Source organism: Eurypyga helias, unplaced genomic scaffold (genome assembly GCF_000690775.1).
Source record: "Eurypyga helias isolate BGI_N326 unplaced genomic scaffold, ASM69077v1 scaffold3865, whole genome shotgun sequence".
Classification (NCBI taxonomy): Eukaryota; Metazoa; Chordata; class Aves; order Eurypygiformes; family Eurypygidae; genus Eurypyga; species Eurypyga helias.
Genome location: NW_010249319.1, coordinates 2,048 through 14,258, shown reverse-complemented (window position 1 = coordinate 14,258; position 12,211 = coordinate 2,048). Strand labels below are relative to the sequence as shown.

Here is a 12,211-nt window from a genome sequence, read left to right as displayed (position 1 = left end):
TCCAGGTAAATATAATGTGACATCCCTATCCCAGAGCTTAAATTTTCATCTGGTTTAGAAGATCCACCGATTAATGCTGGCAAAGGATTATAACTCTTTTTTGTGAAAACATTAGGTATAGGTGCTTGACGGCAGGCTGGACTTCAGCTTTAGTTGTAGGCAGAACCACTAGATGGAGCCAGAGTCATCTCTGCGGGAAATCATTGTCTAACCTGGACATAAAATTCCTACTTCATAGAAGATCTCAGTTCAGTTTCCAAGCACAGAATTTCAACTGGCATACATATATAACTGCAAGGTCACTGCATTGCTAAATTAATGGTGCAGATTTAGTGTGATGATGATTTTTGTGCAAATTGCATGTAGTTGTAATATAATCATAGTTTTATATGAAGTCTAGCAGACTGAAGGATTTAGATTCTCATAGATTACGTGGGCATTATTAGAAAAGAAAAAGAAAGAGGAAACATACTCACTTTCTAGATTCAAGGTAATATTCAGCTGGATAAAGAATAGTTGGTGGTAAACTGAACGCAGTTGGCCCTGGCTACAAAGAGGCAGGGTGGCTTTCAAAGGAACAAAGCAGTGGACAGGCCTCGTATGGTCAGTGTAGAGGCAGAGGAGAGGGCTATTCACCACAGTGATCTAAAATGTCATAATTCGATTTAAGCATCTCCTCATTACCTTGTGCTCCACACACATACCCCACTGCCAGTGACACCTGGATGGTTGGTACCTTTTTGGCTTCAGGAATGCACATGGTGGATTGAAGGGTATTTGTAGCCCAGAAGCAAGCAGCTGACAGGAGAGACCAACCTCTCTCCTCTGGTGGGACAAGATAATGGCACCCACAGGAAGAAACCTCCCTCCTAAGATCCCCTTCACCATTCCAGCCTGACCAGCAGCCACTGATGTCAGCAAGAGGCCATCCTCCCACACGATTTAAAACGTCCCACCGCAGCTGAGGGCCCTGTCACCTTTGCCAATGCCCACACGCAGTTTCTGGGATAGACTGGGACAGCAGAAGAGAATAGGAACTACGTCTGCTTGACAAAGGACCTTGGCACAGTTCATGCTGCACCAGGGGGATGTAGTAAAGGAGGGTGAGGTTATGACCATCCCATACGTGCTCTGGGCGCAGATGGAGCCACAGCCAACCGCTGGTGGAGGAACAGGTAAAGCAGTTAGAGTTCAAAGCCAACGGCTGGGCTGCAGGTGTGACTACTGCCTCAGACTGGGGTTGTGCCAGGCTGGGTGCTTCTCCTCCTGCTTCCCTTTACTTGCCCAGGGAGGTGAGAGTTTGAGATGACCTGTAGTCCTCCATGCATTTTTTTATCAAGGACATGACAGGACCAAAAGCATCTTGCACCCAGCTAGCTGTGCCCACAGAGAAAGAGGGAGTGGCCAGTCTCCTTCCACTGACCACTTCAGCTTAGTCTTTTTTACACAAATAATTTATTACAGGAAAAAAGGTGGTCTTACCGGGAGAGTTTCAAAGCACAGGAAATTGTTGTACAAGTTCCCTCTCTGTCCAGGTGTCTTGTGCCTCTGAAGGCTGTTCATTGCTAAGGGGTGTGTTAGACCTGTCCAAGCAGAATAATTGGAAGTCCCCTTTTTGTTTCTTCTCCAGAAGATCCAAAACACCAGCAGTCTGTGTCGCCTGCAACTTTTTTGCCTCCTACATCTGCCCCTACTTTTGTGAAGATGGTCAACAAACCATGGCAGGGCTAAGAGGAGGGTGTGGAGAGTAATGCATGGACATCCATAAACACACGCACACAGAGAAATACTGAATTATACGCCTCCTGCTTACAGCCTAGATAGGTATAGGTGTGATGGTGCTGGAGGACTACAGCTCCCTCAGCCTGTCTGATTTACGTGTACAGATTGTTACAAGACTGAAGCAAATCACGGGTATTATTTAAGAGGGAAAAGCCATCATGCAAACAGAGAAGGCAACACCCAAACGGTAATTTCCACAGGTGTTCTGTAGGATAAGGCCTGACCTGCAAAACTGAGATAGGAATCAGATCTATGAATGTTTACAACATTCATGTTTGAAAATGAATGTTGTAAATGAATATGGAAATACAATGTAAAGCTACTTAAATCTGAGTTACAAGATCTTAGCTCTTAAAACACACAGTCGTCCTTATGCTCTTGCATGTTTATACAATTTGTTTTAGGTTTGAAAAAAAACTTAAATCAGCTTGTGGAACAGTTGGCGAAACAATACAAAACCCATCCTCCCGCTGAAGAAGTGATCAGACATGGAACCTTATACCAGCAGCACTAACCCTATAGGTGCTCTCCAGGGGTACAGGAAGTTCCTTCAGTGACTTCAGGCTATCAGATAATGGCAAATGGCTAAGGAAGGAGAGAATCGACACATACTCAAGCTTAGGATTTCCAAACCTTGCTTTTTTTTGCATACCAAACCAGGTCAGAAGGTCTGTTCTGCAGCAAGCTGCTGTTCAGGAACTTTTTTTCCTCCTGATGAGGTCAAATTTCCATATATGCAAGTTTCCCTAATTGTGTTTATTCCTAGAGTAATTCTGAAATGGAAGCATGGTCTTGCAAAATAATTTTAATTGAGCTGGTGTGATGACTAAGCTATACTGTAAGAAAATCAGCTGAACAACAGGTTTGTGTTTTGTCAAAGCTACGATTTTTATGGTTGACACAGGATTTAGGAAAGCTGTTCAGCAGCCGATCTTCAGGTAAGATGTCCAGTCACAGAATGGTTTGGCAGTCAACCAGAATGGAGCACACTCAAAGAAAGATGAAAGCGTATCTGGAGCGTGGGTCCTTGCTAGCATGCATGGCAGACGCCTGTTTCAGGGTTTACCCTTTGACAGACAGCTCTGACGTCAGATAGAGCTGTACTTTATGAAGCAATTTCACTTCCTGTTACTTTAAAGTGTGCCCACACCCAGAGGAAAACCTCTGAAGAACTGCTTGCCGGTGTTATCTAAACCTAAGAGATTTTTCTTTTAAATATTAAAAAAACCATAGTACTGAAAGCATTGAAGGATTATGAAAATCACATTTTTGTTGTCTGCGTTGGTTTTACTGGATCACTTTGCTTGCTGTCATGCTTATCCACAATATCCCTTGCCTGACATAGAAGATGCAAAGTTCATTGAAGACTGTGTGAGAGCCCACAACACGTTTCGATCCAAAGTGAATCCACCGGCCAGCAATATGTTTCGCATGGTAAGAAGTTGTTCATGATCTGTTTGAAAATTAATATAGATTGTGCTGCTGATTTAGCCCACCATATTCTTAATTTGCTTTGTGCTTTCCCTTTCTGTCAATGATTTCTGTACTATATATGTTAGTCCTTCACAGGAAATAGAAAATACAGTAACTTCACAGTATTGTTCAGTTTTAATAATTTAAAGGGAATTCTTTGCTGAGGGACGGATTGGTAGTCTAAACTTCAGCCAGGGCAAAGGGCTGTATTGCAAAAAATAGCGTTCAGTTCTCAGCATTTCATTTACCTCTTTCTAAAAGAGGTAGTAATCTGTTTATGCTAGCCCAAGTTTCGTACAGGGAAGCTGTTTGGTATGAAAAAGTTCCTGAATAGGCAATCTGCATGACAGGATTTGTTGAAAATTTTTCATCTCCCCTTGTTTATTCCAATCTAGAACATGTGTTGAAGAAAGGAATTTGCCAGGACATCCATTTAGATATTTGATCTTCATTTGCTGTAGCAGGCTTTGAAGAGTAGGGACACTGTTATCTGGGCTGGAAAGCGGAGCTTCCTACAAATACAGTGGATATCAGAACAGGCCATGGATAGGTCTCAGCTTGTTTGGTGGAATAAATAAGGAAAATGGTAGATAGGTAGCTGAGGGAGGTAACCCCTGTCAGTTCATGTCAGTTGATTGCTCTGAGCCCTCCATCAGTACTGCATTGCTGGAAAGGAAGTTAAATGCATAGCTGCACGGACAACATGAATCATTTCTATGAAAGGAAGTTCAAGTAAAGGTGTAACATCCAGTGTATTTGTGCCTTTAGTTTCCTGCCACTTAAAAAACCCCCAACTTTTAATTTAAAATGCTAGTGCACAAGAGCAAACTCAGCCTCTCAAACCAAAGATACAGCAAGCCTGGAATAACAGCAGTACAAATGTATAGAAATCTCTTGAATCAAAGGTGTTGCATTGTATTTAAAAGCTCTTGATGGATTTTTCTTGTATGATTTTTTTTTTCACCCTTGAGCTCGTGCAAGTTTTTATCGTCCCTAGCACTGTGAGGCAAAGAGTTGCCCAGCCTAACCACAAGTTATGTAAAGGTAGCTCCTGGGGTTTGGACCTGTTAATTCCTAGCTTCATTTGATTTTTTCTGGTCTTTGTATTGGAAGGAGCAAGTCATCATTGCTTATTTACCTACTTCACACAAGATGTCCAGCTGTCTCTGACCAAAGCTGCAGAGCACTCTGTTGCTTTATGACAGGCCTCCATACTTGAGGATGATCATCGTCCTCCATGTTCTCCCTGCCCTTTCCAGTTCTAGTGTCCCCTTCTTAAGGTGGGGTGCTGCACACAGCATTTAAGAGGACTCCTACTGTGGTATAATTATATTCCTGATTTTATTCTCCATTCCTTCTCAAGGAATTTTTAACATGGTATTTGCTCTTTAGACTACTTCTAAACATTGGCTTACACTTGGTAATAGCCAGCTCCAAAGCTGTCATTATGAACACAAAGTCACAATTGTTTGGGTTTTTTTTTAAAACACATAGAATCATAGAATCATAGAATGGTTTGGGTTGGAAGGGACCTTAAAGATCATCTAGTTCCAACCCCCCTGCCATGGGCAGGGACACCTTCCACTAGACCAGGTTGCTCAAAGCCTCATCCAGCCTGGCCTTGAACACTTCCAGGGATGGGGCATCCACAGCTTCTCTGGGCAACCTGTTCCAGTGCCTCACCACCCTCTCTGTGAAGAATTTCTTCCCGATATCTAATCTAAACCTCCCTGATTTCAATTTGTACCCATTACCCCTTGTCCTATCACTACAGGCTCTTGTGAAAAGTCCTCTCCCAGCACCCTTGTCGGCCCCCTTCAGATACTGGAAAGCTGCAATGAGGTCTCCTTAACTTACCTTTTTTTGCACAGAATTTTACCTGCCATTTTGTTGCTTGGTCATTCAGTGGCATAAAAACTTTCTGCGGGTCTCGCAGACCGGTTTCTCAAATTATCATTTGTGCCACTCAGGATGGGAACGGTTCTTCCTCAGCCCAGCAAAGATGCGTGCGCCTCGTATTTGCTTTGGCCACACACTTAGGAGGAGAGGGAGATGGGACTGGGAAAAGGAGCAGCTGTGACTCTTCACCCCTCCATCCTGGACAGCAGAACAGAATTCCCATCTGGTCTAGTGATAATTGCAAAATGCAAACCCCTAGACAGCCAACAGCTCCTAGACCTAAAGTTCCTCAAGCCCCTATAAGGCTGGGGATTTCACCCAGTTACCTCCTCTCAGGCCTAGCAGCTTAAAGACTGCAGTCCAACTCTAAATATTTTAACAAGTCAAATACCACAGGACAGTGGATAGATATGACATGTCCTGCAATATCTAAGGGAGAAAGAAGAAAAAAAAATTGCTATGGGAGTAGAAATGTCGAGTCAGAGAAAGAAATCGAATACAGGGATGGGAAGCAGAAAAAAAAAGGAAAAGAATCCCTACAAGTTTCTGTTTAAAAATGTTTGGATTCAGGTAAGTCACTGCAGTACAGGTTATACTATGTTTTCTTCCTTTTCCACAGTCCTGGGATGCTGCTTTAGCTAAGACTGCGAAAGCGTGGGCAAAGAAGTGCAAGTTTCAGCACAATGTTTACCTTAAAAGGCCGGGGAAGGTGCACCCCACCTTTACTCCTGTTGGAGAAAACATCTGGACTGGCACAGCCACCATCTTTTCCGTGGATGCAGCTCTCAGTGACTGGTTTAATGAAGTCAGCAGCTATGATTTCAGGACCAATAGCTGTACTGACATGTGTGGTCACTACACCCAGGTGAGTCTTACATGCCCAGTGGTGTACAGTGTAATGGTTTCACGGAGAATCCCAGTACAGGCTTGGAACAGACCACTTTGGAGCAGAAATTACAGCAAGGGGTTTTACCCCACAGTTTATTGTTGCATGAGATTGGAAATAAATATTCCAAACCCCAGGGATGTCCGAGTCCTATTTTCAGTAATGGTGGAAAAACATTATCCCCCTGACAAATTCATGTTTCCACGGGAGTGGATAATAAATGCAAAAACCTCTGTCAATCAGTTCTTTGTGTCAGCTGCTCTTCAGGTTGTCGATGTTGTTCCTATGTCAGCTGTTTTAAAAATCCTTCCCTTCTCTTTCCTGCTGTAATGTTGTTGGGCTGGTGCATTACGTATTTCCCTTTGCCCCCCAGGTTGTTTGGGCAGAGAGTTACAAAGTTGGCTGCGCAGTTCACTTCTGCAGGACAGTCGAAAATTTTCCAGGACTCCTCAGAGCAGCACATTTTGTTTGTGACTATGGGCCAGCGTAAGTTAATTATGGCATTTGGGGAGGTGGGATGTCTAAATTTGTTAAATATCCCATAACTGACCTGGTAGCAGATGCCAAAAATGATGGGAGCAGTTGTAACACATTTCAGAGGAAACTACATCCACATGTAGTCCAAGGGAAGCTTCCCCCAGCCATTGAGAGCAGAAGCTGCTGCACATAGCTGGAGCTGCAGAAAAGCCCTTTCTGAAAGAGTATGCAAGCAGATCGTAGTTGAGAGCATTCACCATAATCAAGATGGTGCAGTAAAATCTGTTTTGCCTTCAGCCTCTGCAGGAAAAATAGGGAAGGTGCAAGCTTTCCGCTTGAGAAAGATTACATCTTTCCGTGTCCCCACCCAAACATCAAAGAAGCCATTTTAACTGAAGAAATAAAAAGAAGACAGTCCCCTAGTTTATTTTGTACCTTGAAATTTCTGAACTTAGCTTTTACAGATTTGTTTTTAAAATACAGGTGGGTAGTGAGAGTCTAGGGGCAGAATCTTTTATGCTTAGACTGAATAATACAGTATTGCCTGAGAAGTCTCATTAATTGCACGTCACCAGGTGTCTGCTCCCCATGTCAATGAAAGCTTTAATCTGACCTAAAAGGAATTTCAAACAATTGCAATGTTCGGTTTTTGATAAAGGGATCTCCCTCCTCCCCCTCCCCCCAATAACTTTTTAGGATAAATTATTCAACCAATCTGATGAAATCATGTATATGAATTGCTTTTCAAACAACTGAGCTAGCAAAATACTCTTGTTCTGCTTTGCAGGGGGAATTACCCAAGAAAACCATATAAAGCAGGACAACCGTGCAGTGGATGCAGTAATGAGAAGTGTGCAGACAAGCTCTGTGGTAAGACCAAAAGAAATTGCATAGAAATAAAAGTGGTGTAATTATCAGTGGAAATAAAAAAATGCGTCAAATTGCACTGAATGGGTCCGTAGCCCATCACACAGCAACAGTACCAAACCCTGGTAAGAATAGGATAAAAAGGAAGTAATTTAAATGCTTTGCTGCTGAAGGCTGTCAGAGGTAGAAGCCAGAGTTTCTGATGAAGTATGAGTTAGGCTACTTTCTGCCTTTTATCTGATCAGGAAGTCATATCTAAAATTTTAGCACCAACAAATATTCCTCGCCTGGTTCTTCTTTCCTAGCAAAAATAGTATATTTAACTTCTGCTTTCTTGCTTGCTTAGTATGTCCTGTCACGTTTTCCAGACAACTATAGCTCTGAACCAATAATAAGACAATACTGAAAAGCACATTTCTGCAATTTTCTGCAATACAGCAGCGAGAGCTTGTTTTTCCACAGCAGTTTGCCATTGTGGACCTTTATGTCATTACACCTAGTCCCAAATTAGTCAGAAACTGTGTTTTAAATAAATGGAGATTAAAGGACATGCAACAATGTCTTAAATAAAATATGAATTCTATACAGAGGTTTACTGGGGACAGCCTCTAGTAGCCAGGCTCTAGATAGCTTCAGCTGTAAAAATAATTGAGCATGTGGTACTTTTATTTCCTTTTGTGATATCCTGGCTGACTCATCTTCAAGTCTGACTGATGTATCACAGGAAAACTAGAAACATCTCAAAGACTAGGGGGAGGGAGAGGAGGAAGAGAGCTTTTAAAAATTAAATGTGCTAGATCATACAACCCCTTTTACCATATTCTCCTACAGGGCAATTCAGCAATTCCAATAGGATGCACATAGGCGATCCTGCAAATGCATGCAAGGTCTTACTAAAGGTGTACTTCTGTGATAAATTTAGTAGTTATATTTGTCTGTCTGTAACTACTTACATTTTGTTTGTGTATCAATTCTAAATAAATTCCATGTTTTGTTTTTATTTGCTATTCACTCTTCCCCATGACACAAATTCTTCCTAATCCAGCTGCTTCTCTCAATTCAGTAAAAAATATGAGCCCCACAGCAGTTGGGAACCTGCTCTTGTTGGCCTGCTCTCACCTTGCAGGATGTTTTAGGCATCATCAGTGCAATCAGCTAGGCACCAGCAATCACTTACCTCTTTACATTAAGAACCATCACTGAACGATACTCACATTTATTTCCTTTTCTGACCTCTTTACAGGAAATATGGAACGTGAGAAGCTGATCAGTATGTATCAAATCATTCTTAGTTGCTTTCATGTAAGTATGGCTAAGTTTGTTGGCTCTTAGCTGTTTCTTCACTGTTTTTTAGATTATGCCTACTGGTATCCAGACTGGGATACACAGCCCCAGCCACCTCAGCCCCATCCCCCAAGGCCTCCTGTGACGCCGTACATCCCACCTGCTAAGCATCCGCATCCCTCTTGTGACCAATACTGTCTTAGTGTTTCAATTTTAAGGCCACTGTTTTTGGTACTGAGTGTTGGTGCTGTTCTTTTAGTACAACAGTGGTTTCCACACACATTTTTTTATGAGTAATGATCATTTAAGACACTGACAGTGATCCTACCGCTGTATTACTCTCAGAGAACTGCACACATTTGCAGAAACACTCATTCATCTCTCCATTATCCTGGTGATGTTTATCCAGCACAGAAAAGGCTGCTTCTTCACTCAAGGCAAGATATAAGTGGCTGTGCGTAGAGTTAGTGTAATTTATTGGCAGTAGCTGCAACACGCTTCTAAATCTGCACAAGCCTCGTAGCTCCGGAGTAGATTGCTAGGGGGACCACGTGGACTATATATTACTATATATGCTAACAAGCCTCCTGGAAGCCTGGGGCATCACGAAGACATGTCTGAAGCAGCACAATGTGTCCAAAAGAAGCAATAACTCACCTCCATTAACTTTCAGTCATCTGAGACATTGTTTTCCCCAGGTAACAGAGGTTTAACTGTATGTATTACTTTTTATGCACAGGAGTAAAGCTTGTCGTTTACTATATTTAGCCTATGTGTGTCAGTCTCTGTTAAAGTTACTCTATTGTCAGTTGTGCTGTTCTGTTCTTCTCATCTCAGAATTAAGCTTTGCCCTCCATAGCTGGAAGAATACCCAGGAAAGTTGACAGAGCAAGGATTAAGATGGGGTGCCAATGGGGAGAGCTTAATTTTAGCATGTGAGATGGTGACAAAATCTAAAATGCAGAGTAGATGACAGCCATCCTGAGCTTGTAGGCAGGGGAAAGGCAGGACAGGGTGGAAAAACAGCAGAGTGAAGATGAAATCAGGGCCCAGGACAGATGCTGGTTCAGAAATGGAAGAATTCAGCCTCATTAAAGAAGTCCAAACTGTTGATGGATTCAGTTTGTTTTTAGAGGCATTTAGCCCTCGATCCCTAATCCTGTATACTGTTGTTAGTAAGGGAAACAAACCCGTCTTTCAAGCTCAGAGATACTGGCTGATATTAGCAATGCATAACGGTGCTATCAATACTTAAAGCTGTTTTTCCTCCTTTATTTTAGTCCTAATTTTTGAGAACGTAGTGACGCAAATTCTGAGCCACATTAAAGCTCTGAAGGAGCATGGCATCCCACAGAATAAAAAATGAGCCCCAAATGTTTGGGCTCTTGTCATATGCTGCAAAATGTCACCATGTAAGAAGATATATATTTAATTTCACAGCTCTTGTCTGCTGCCATCTTTTGTAAGTAGCAACAGCAGGTAGGCTGAGGGTGGGCAAGTGCTTGGGAGTGGGCACAGCTGGGAGAGCTGACCTGAATTGACCAAAGGGATGTTCTATACAATATAACATTGTGTTCGTCAAAGAAAAAAACAGGGGTAGAGGAATAAGAAGCAGGGGGGGTGGGGGGGTGTGCTTCCAGGGTGGCCATTGCTCAGAGACTGTCTGGGCATCAGTCTGCCATTAGGGGTGGTGAGTGACTGCCTTTGCATCACTTGCGGGTTTGTTTGTTTCCTCCTACTTATTTCCACACACGTTCAGCTGTCATCATCCTGACCCATACATTTTCTCGCTTTTCATCTTCCTGTTTTCTCCCTTTGTCCTGCTGGGGAGGGGGGAGGGGGGAGTGAGCAAGTGGCTGTGTGAGTGCTCAGCTGCTGCCAAGGGTCAACCCACCACATTATTCTTCTCTGATGGCTGAGAAGGACTGAGATGACTCTGATAGCTCTGAGAGGACTCAGATGGCTGAGATGGAACAGTGACTCCTGGTCCATCAACCTGAATGTGGCCTTGTCACCAGCCCCAACACCTTCAGGACTGCATGCGCAGAAGTGCTAATTGGGACCTACACCCAGGTGTTCAAAGGATGCAGATTCCTAAAACGAAACCTGGAGCAGGAAGAAATCCAACCTTGTTCCCACAGAGATGTCCAGGATGGGGGAATGGTAAAGGTCCTGAGCTTGATGGACAGGTGATAGTTAAGGGCAGTGTGAGGAAGAGGGTGGTGATGGTGGGGGGTCTGAGCAGGGAGTGTTGGGCACCTGAAGCAATGTGCAGGGGACATCAGGATCAGCATCAGCTTGGATTGCAGGGAATGAATTATGAATTGCTAAAGCTTGGGAGGAGAAATTGAGAGCAACACATAGCACCAGCATGTGGTAACAGGAGAAACCCATCAATAACTGCAGCATATTTAAATTGCAGTTCTCAGCCAAACTTACCCCTCCAATAACTCAATGTACCAACAAAGTGACTGTTCATCTTGTAGTAAAAGTCATAGTTCAAAGCAATTTTTTCTCACAGCATTTTGGATCATAGTAACAGCCTTAACAGCAATGCTGTTTTCATGAAAAACAGAAAATTCATCCAAAACTTTACTGCAATCCACAGGGATTGCTATGGATGAGATGGTGGGGGCCAGACAAACAAAACCAAAAAAACACGAAGGACAGGAAAGAAGCAGCTTGCCCACCACAACTAAATAAAGAAGAAAAAAAAAAAGAGAGGGGAAGCTGCCTCGGCTCTGGTGTGAACTTGTAGCTTGATTTCCTTATTCTCATAGCAACGCTCCTGAAATACGACTCATTTCCTGTGACGAATGTCATATTCGATTGCCATCGCTCAGATAAGTCCAGCCCACAAGCCTTCCAAGCAAAATGCTGCTGGTGCAGCTACAACCACCTCATACAGCTGAAACACTCTGCTAGTAAAGCTGGAAGACCAGTGGCTGAGAATCATGACAAGCAGGTTTTTCGCTTGTGTGCTGGCTTTACTGCACTTGTGTCGTTCCTCTGACTCCTATGGACCACCGACATTGCCTGATGTTGGAGATCCAAAGTTTATTGAGGAATGTGTGCAAACCCATAACAGATTCCGGTCTGGAGTGGATCCACCAGCCAGCAACATGCTCTACATGGTAAGGGGACCTTCATGACTTATGTGAAAATGTGTAGCATTGTGATGGTGTTTACGATTCCCAGTGACTGTTTTTGTGACCAAATGCTAAAAAAAAAAAAAAGAGAAAAAAACCCAAACAATGTACTGGGGTAATAAGCTACTTCTTTTTAAAGCAGACAAAAATGCTCCGATTAACAGATGGCTTTATACGACTGGGTATGTGTACAGTTTTGTCTGGCTTCATTTCCTCATTTGAAGCCCAAGATTTCAACCCTTAACCTAACATTGTCGTTCTGTGCTGTGAAAAGCCTCCTCGTTCCAAGGCACTGTGGCTTAACAGCCTGGGGTGTAATTTATGTGCAGACCTAAGCACAGCCTTTCATACTTGAGTCAGCAAGGGCAGAGACCGTTGCCAAACAATGCTGCAG

At 43.0% G+C, this 12,211-nt stretch overlaps 1 protein-coding gene across 1 annotated transcript; it reads left to right on the top strand.

Annotated features, from left to right (window-relative positions):
- Nucleotides 1–3,036: 3,036 nt before the first annotated feature.
- On the top strand, nucleotides 3,037–8,965 carry LOC104509371 (glioma pathogenesis-related protein 1-like). Its single transcript, XM_010151300.1, has 6 exons — nucleotides 3,037–3,216; nucleotides 5,774–6,019; nucleotides 6,414–6,526; nucleotides 7,305–7,387; nucleotides 8,628–8,654; nucleotides 8,739–8,965. Exons 1-6 carry the CDS (start codon nucleotides 3,037–3,039, stop codon nucleotides 8,963–8,965), a joined length of 876 nt encoding a protein of 291 aa, XP_010149602.1.
- Nucleotides 8,966–12,211: the final 3,246 nt, after the last annotated feature.

Coding starts and splice junctions, on each gene's coding strand:
- LOC104509371 (XM_010151300.1), top strand. CDS start 3,037: ATGAAAATCACATTTTTGTTGTCTGCGTTGGTTTTACTGGATCACTTT. Junction 6,527..7,304: donor GTTTGTGACTATGGGCCAGC/GTAAGTTAATTA, acceptor TCTGCTTTGCAG/GGGGAATTACCCAAGAAAAC. Junction 7,388..8,627: donor GTGTGCAGACAAGCTCTGTG/GTAAGACCAAAA, acceptor ACCTCTTTACAG/GAAATATGGAACGTGAGAAG.